A 7,175-nucleotide genomic window follows, 5' to 3' on the forward strand; every position below is an offset into this window, starting at 1 on the left:
ACTGTCGGCCTGCCTCTCCCACTTGCTCGCCGGAGTCTATGAAGACATGAGGGGCAGCATGAACCGTGAAGTCCAGATACACGACAGCAGCTACCGCACCGCTAGCGTCGATGCTAGCCGGTGTCCTCCTACCGAAGCACCCCGCCACTGCTCAATGCTCAACAAGGGCAACTGTGTGGGCGTACGACAGGACCCCACGGCCACGAGCACCGTAACTGCCGCGGCTTCATCGTGAATCTTGGCCCTTGGGCAAGGTCTCATCGGCGCCGCCAGATACACTATAGCAGCTACAGCGCCGCTCGCGTCGGCGCTAGCCGGTGTCCTCCTGCCGAAGCATCCCACCACTGCTCGATGTTCAACGAGGGTGAGCGTGTGGGTTGTAACGAGGGCCAGCGTGTGGACGTAGGCGTACAGCAGGACCCCCATGGCGGCCACGAGCAACATCACTCTCACGGCTTCATTGTGAATCTTGCTCCTTGGGCAAGGACGTCGTCATCGACGCGACGACGACGCCTGCTTGGACTGGAACTGGCGCTGCCGCTGCTCCATCTGATGTGCTCGCCGACCTCCTAATGCAGCTGCTGACAACCACAACGCCGACTGCGCACCGTCTTCCCCGTACTTAAGTCCCCGCCAGCTACGCACTGTTTTTCCCGGTGGACATAAGGAGCTCCCGTGCTTGCTCAGATGTCATGCGTGCTCCGAGGCGGTCCTTATCGGCTAGCTCATGGCGCATGCGAGGGGCCTCATTCTTGAGGCGGGAGGTGCGGGCGGCCACCAACACAGCGATGACCTTGAGGGACCTCTTGATCCACTCAGGTAAATCCAACGCATATACATACTCCTAGCCGGGGAAGGGCAGCAACGACAAGCCATGGTGTTGGTGAAACCCAAGGGGAGGGAGGGTTGCCACTTACTCTTTGAAGTTAATGTACTTCCAAATATAAGTTTCCCCGGAGTTAGTAAAATAACTTCGTAAAAAAAGTGTTGTTGGGGTGAAGGCCCAAATGGAGAAAGTGAGAAAAGTTGTTTGGGAAGTGAAGACAGCTTGTATGCTTGGCGTAAATTAGCTTCGTAAGCAGCATCAGCAAACAAACATATTTAAGAACATGAAATAAGCAGATTGGGAAAGTAAGTTTCAAGTTTTATTAATCAAGAGCACAAAGGGAGAAACTATGCGCGCAAAGAATATGTTAGCATAACACTGTACCTTTATAATAAAGCTCCATAACGTCCCTTGCCATCACCATCTTCTTATCGTTGTACCTGGGCAATGGATCAAGCCATCTAAAAGGCAACGAAAGAACAACGATGAGAACAAAGTTACTCCAGCAAAATTTACTGCTACAAGACGTGAGAAATTATGACACCTGTAAAAGTTGCAGTGGCTTAATAAATTGGTTTTCACTATCTTCCTTGATTTTCTGCCATCCTTTTGCTTCCAGACAACAACCTAGTGAAAATGTCCAATAAAAGGATGATTAAAACATACAACAGCAATCATAATTACAGGAAGCCTGAGATGAATACCTCCACGGTCATCTTGCTCTCAACATAACCCCTCAGATATTTGTGGCACAGATCAAGTAGCAGTGCACCTAACTATCATTGGATGATGCAAATAATGTTGTTAACTTTTCCAATTTATAAGACAACCAAAATCAATAGTATGAAGAATAGTAAGTACTGTCAAAATGTAATCACCTGGGCAGCAGTACTAAGTACTTCTCCAGCACATTCAATCAAAACATCACCAGCTGATAGCCCAGCAACATCAAATGGTGATCCCTTAACAACCTAATTGTCAAATTAAGAAATACACCTTGTAAATACATGAATACCACTACCAGCACTCAGAAAATTTGTAATCCGGATAATAGTACTATGAAAATTATAATTAGGCACATAGCCACAGTCAAGCATTAGTTGAGCTCCCTACATTCAAGAAACACTCATTGACTACATCACGCAAACATGATATGAAAATGTACAAAAAAGCCTACATTGGTATTTGTTTTCTCCACTACGAAAGGTTACACTTTTTTAAGAAAAAACATGAAGGACCATCCTGCTATAACACGCATAAAAAAATACATGTACTAGTGAAGTCCACAATAGATAATATAGCATAGGAAAGTAAGTAACAAACAATAGGAAAGGAAAGTTCCATACATCTGAAATATACAAACCCTCGTTAAGATAGGTGCATTTCTCCAAAACACGAAGTGGCAACATATCAACAGATGTGCAGATGCATCCAAGCCATGGTCGGTTAACTTGTCTACAAATCAAAATAGCCTTATCAATCAAATGCAAAGGTTTAAATCATGTTATATTGTGTTGTATTTGAAGATCAAAAACAAAAGAAGTGCATAATAGTGTAGTCAATATGATTGGACATACCCCCAGGACGCCCAATGATCCAAGCATCTTATAATAATCGCTGATGAAAGAAAAGGGGTGTGTTTCTCTCCGTAGAAATTGATACCCACGACATGACCACTATAATCTACAAGGGGCCCTCCAACACCCGCCTAAGCAAAAGGAACAAATAATTATGAACAGGTAATCAAATAGCCTTCAAGCACAAACAGGACAGCTTTGAAAAATGCACCAAACACAGGCAAAATAGTTGAGCTCAGACAAATGAAAAATCCAAGTGACATTGTCAATTGTGTTTATGTAAAGAGATAATGGCATAAAACATTTTGCTGTCAACTTAAGACTTGCAAGCTCCCCTTCACAATGCATAATTCAATTCATTTAGGTATCAAGACCTCAAAACCTAGCTTGGACGAACTGTCAAGTGTGTAGTGTGCATAAATGTAGTTGTAACTAAGTAGACTAGTAAATGACAAAGGTAATTTTTGCTACACAAATTGCTAAAAATGTCCTAAGCCAACCAAACAGTATGCTAATCTAAGCATTCGTCAACATGCTATGATCTAGGGGAGCCACATGCCAGCAAGCAGATAAGAGGGGAATGCACTGGTCTCTCTCCCGCTACTCAACATAAAACAAGATATGTTGAGAGGGGAGGGGCAATTTAAGGTATGTTATCTATGCTTTGGAGTGGGTTGTGTGGGTTTAGGGAGTTGGACCTGGATATGGGTTGTGTGGGTTTAGGGAGTTGGACCTGGATATGGGTTGTGTGGGTTTAGGGAGTTGGACCTGGATATGGGTTGTGTGGGTTTAGGGAGTTGGGACCTGGATATGGACAACTTAGTTTCAACACTTTCCGAATCACAAGATTGCTTCCAAACAACTGAATCAATGATCAAAATTTTAGTACATTTAGATAGGTACTAAGATTTGATCAGTTTCACTGCCTACTTATCAGTGTGTTCAATTGTAACTTACAATGAAAAGGTAAAGAAGGAAACAAACCAGCGACCATCACACATCCAAGCTGACAATTTTGTATACTTAGTTAACATATAGTAAATAAAGGAACAAAGCATCAGCATGTACCATCTTTCTTCCTCTTCTCACATCAAACTCCATGAGCAGAAGAATTATCATGTCATGATGCATCAACTATTTCACACTAAAACATTTCATTTTAATGATTTAAACCACATGTTATTTACAATGGTCGTTTGGGAGCTTGGTACTAAACGATTGCTCATTTTAATGAGATGAACCATATATAGATGCAGCAGATAGATACTAAAAGATTGGTCATTTAATGATGTGAAGCATATATTAATTAACATGGTCAAGTGGCAGATACATACTCAAAGATTGCTCAGTTCAATAATGCAAATCATATAATCATACCATGGTCGTGTGGCAGCTCGATACTAAAAGCTCTGAGCAGTCAAAGGTGCTGGTTTCTTTTCTGATTTTTCCTTGTGCACACATCACTCCACCATGATCATAAAATCGTCCAATTGCTAACACTGCTCCTCTTTTGATGACATTACACAGAAGAATAGGCCGTGGCAGTTCCTCATCAGATTTCACTTCAACAATAGCTATGTTATAGTGAAAATCAACAATGGATAACAAGCCCTCGGATATATGCCCATTCGGGAGACACACCTTAACCTAATTGATACAACAAAATTTCAGGTCAGAAAAAAAATTCCATATATTAAGTAGACTCACGAGGAAATATGTAGCACGCACCTTTAAATCTGGAATCACAATGTTCTGCCCACAAAGAGACCTAACCAGCGTTGCTGAAGTTAAGATATTGCTGGTATTGGTATGACGATTAAACCCTACCATGAATCCCGAGCCCACTCTTATCCTCTTTTCATCTGAAAATCAGATAAATTCGAGTCAACATTGTTAAAAAAAAACATCAATCCAGTTCATCACATGTAATCTCTCTCCCTCCTGCTAAAAGTAACAAAAAATAGAACAATGGCAAAACCTTGAACAAAGGATAGAACAAAAAAGCAAAACTTGAGAGAGGTGATTTACTGTGGTCGGCGCGCATGTTTTGACACTAATGTCATTTTTGTTTGGTATCGGTACCTTTTAAACTGGTCGCAAAAAATTGTACTTTATCTCCGTGTTTTCTTACGAATATGTGTTATGCTAGTAAAGTTAGAGATTATGTACTTCGTTCACATGCCTACCGTTGATCTTCACTGTGTATTTATTTCTTTGCAGCATGAGTAAATAACAAGATGGCTGGCGAACAAGATCGACAGGAGAATACAAAACCCACTCATCAAGGAAGGCCAAAGAAAAGGACATCATCTGTTCTGTATTCTACTAACGGTAACAAATACCCATGTTCATTTCAAGTACCTTCAGACCTGGTGCTTTCATATGCATCAAGTGTTCTAAGCCATGGGAATTAATGTGTCCCCAATTTTCAAAGTTTCCATACTTTGTTAGAACATTTAGACAGTCAAGGAGAATCCAGAGTATATCAAGGTGAACCGACCTTAGTGCAGAAACTCATAAATCTAAATTTGCTCAGCAAGTCTGAATTCCTGGAAGAGCAGTCAGCCTCTTTGGCACTGCCAAGTGTAGATTCAGCATATATTTTGATGAAGCAAGCTTTGGCTCGCTGATGGTCATGCTCTTTCAACTGCAATGTTTGTCAAATCCTCTGTTACCACTTATCTTCACATGTTACATGAAAGAAATTTCTACAGCAAAGTTCTTAGCTATATAATCAATGGTTCATACAATTTAACATACTTCTGTCATACAAGTTTATGGATGCATGTTATCCTCTTGGATGGGTCGCAATGTTTCATGTCATATGTTCTGTTTCCTGGGTCACAGAGATTCTCTAGGCTATAATCACATAACCCTGGATACCTAACCTGCGATTCATTTGCTTATTGTACTTTTGGGTCTGAACCCAGTAGCCATTATAGTAATCTGATGCAGAGGCAGATCAACGATGATTTATATCAAACATGATGAGATCACGCACCATGAGAATAATGCTAACTAGTAGAAGTAAAAGGAATACCTGAAAAGGAAGAAAGACTAACAACTGACTCTGAAGCTCGCAAAGCCACTTTCCGAGCTTTCCAACCACGGGAACTGCCATCATCAATGTCACAGAACTCACTCTCCACCGTAAGGTTACATTCCTCTGGTTCTCCTCGAACTACAACAAACGATAGTATTAGAACCTGATGGCACAAAATACTACAGTATATGCATGCTACAGTATTTCAGAGCATTAGCAAAACCAAGGGACGTTTGGCAGTCAAAGTATTTAGTGAAGTTTTTTTTTTTTGAATTATGTCAGGTAACTAGGCATTGGAAGAATAATTCAAACAAGTCTGCATGAGGATGTGCACAATTGCCCTCACTTCTCTCAGATTTTTGTGCTTGTGTTCTTCTCAAATAAGCAATGGAGGTGCCAACAATTTGTCGTTGAGAAGTGCCTTACCTTCTATCAAACACAATCAAGTCATGATTAGTGCGAAGCATTTAAGATCTGTAAGCGGTAAGGCATGCATAGATGTACAAACAACAGGGCTTATTATGTCTAGATGTCTAGATATAGATAGCTATAAAACAACATATGCTTGAACTACAACATGACTGAGTATAATGTCACGTACTTTGTTGAGCATAGAGGTCATAATTAGTAGCATAATCCTCCATAATTTGCTGGAATCTTTCTGCCATCTCATCACAGATTCCTCCATCAGAGCTGGAGCCTGTCTCTTTGTCAGGTAAGTCAGGGGGCTCCTCCACAGGTAAGGGCGCTTTCTCAGGTAAGTCGGAGGGCTCCCTCTCAGGTAACGGCGATTTCTCAGGTAAGTCAGAGGGCTCCTTCTCGGGTAAGCTGGGGGAGTTGGGTGCGGCAGAGGGCTCCTCCTCAGGTAAGATGGGGGAGTCCGGTAGGGCATGGGCAGATGACTCCTCAGGTAAGCTGGGGGCGCAGCTGGAGGACTTGGGTAGGGCAGAGGAACCGGGAGACTCCGGCAGGGCGGAGGCAGAGGACGAGGACTCCTCGGATGAGCTGAGGTAGTGGCTGGGGAAGTACTGCACTAGAGCAGAGGGAGAGGGAAACAACTTGGATACGATGGAGGGACGGCCGCGGAAGTTCGGTACTCTCTTGATCTTTGAAACGCGGCGGCGCTTGTCGTGCTTGCCATCCAAGAACCGACGATTCGGCCTCTCCCCTCTCTCCCCGTCGGGCTCCCTATCCACGCCCCGGCGCCCCGGCGGAAACACCTCGCGATCCCGCTTCCGCCTCCGCCTCCGCCTGGCCTCCGCCTCCGCGTCCCGGGGAAGGGGCATCGCCTTGAACAGTTAGGGTTAGATGGGAGAAGAATTGGTACGGCGAGATCGAAGGATTGGATTTGGAGAGGGGGGATTTTGGGTGGGTGCATCTTTTTTCTTTTTAGAGTTAGGGTTCTTGAAGGATCGACTTGTTGGCGGATTCGACTTGTTGGATGTCGACCGACCAATCTTTTTTTCTTTTCTTTTCTTTTTGATTTTTTTTTTGAGACAACACACGAAGCTTTTTATTGATTCGTCACAATGTTTACAGGGACGAAAGAAAGATCTCCGGGATGGCCTAACCATACACGGCGGCCACCCCCGAGAGATAAAGCATGCTTCGCTAAGTTGTGAGCTTCATAATTTGAGCTCCTAAACTCATGGCTAAACCTACACATATCAAAAGTTGCAGAATGGCTTAATATTTCATGCACAATAGCACCATATGGAGATGCGTCCTC

General features: G+C 43.1%; 1 protein-coding gene across 1 annotated transcript in view; it reads right to left on the reverse strand.

The window, feature by feature from the left end:
* LOC119342004 overlaps positions 1-6,857 on the reverse strand; it is an 8,312-nt gene extending 1,455 nt beyond the window's left edge. The window contains exons 1-10 of the mRNA XM_037613847.1: positions 6,048-6,857; positions 5,444-5,584; positions 4,132-4,265; positions 3,781-4,050; positions 2,404-2,534; positions 2,173-2,281; positions 1,705-1,797; positions 1,531-1,602; positions 1,371-1,453; positions 1,211-1,287 (exon numbers count right to left, since the gene is read on the reverse strand). Of these exons, the coding sequence (XP_037469744.1) occupies positions 1,211-1,287; positions 1,371-1,453; positions 1,531-1,602; positions 1,705-1,797; positions 2,173-2,281; positions 2,404-2,534; positions 3,781-4,050; positions 4,132-4,265; positions 5,444-5,584; positions 6,048-6,732 (1,795 nt within the window). The 5' untranslated portion in view covers positions 6,733-6,857. The remainder of the gene's footprint in view (positions 1-1,210; positions 1,288-1,370; positions 1,454-1,530; positions 1,603-1,704; positions 1,798-2,172; positions 2,282-2,403; positions 2,535-3,780; positions 4,051-4,131; positions 4,266-5,443; positions 5,585-6,047) is intronic.
* Between the last annotated feature and the right edge of the window lie 318 nt (positions 6,858-7,175).

Source organism: Triticum dicoccoides, chromosome 7B, assembly GCF_002162155.2.
Source record: "Triticum dicoccoides isolate Atlit2015 ecotype Zavitan chromosome 7B, WEW_v2.0, whole genome shotgun sequence".
Taxonomy (NCBI): Eukaryota; Viridiplantae; Streptophyta; class Magnoliopsida; order Poales; family Poaceae; genus Triticum; species Triticum dicoccoides.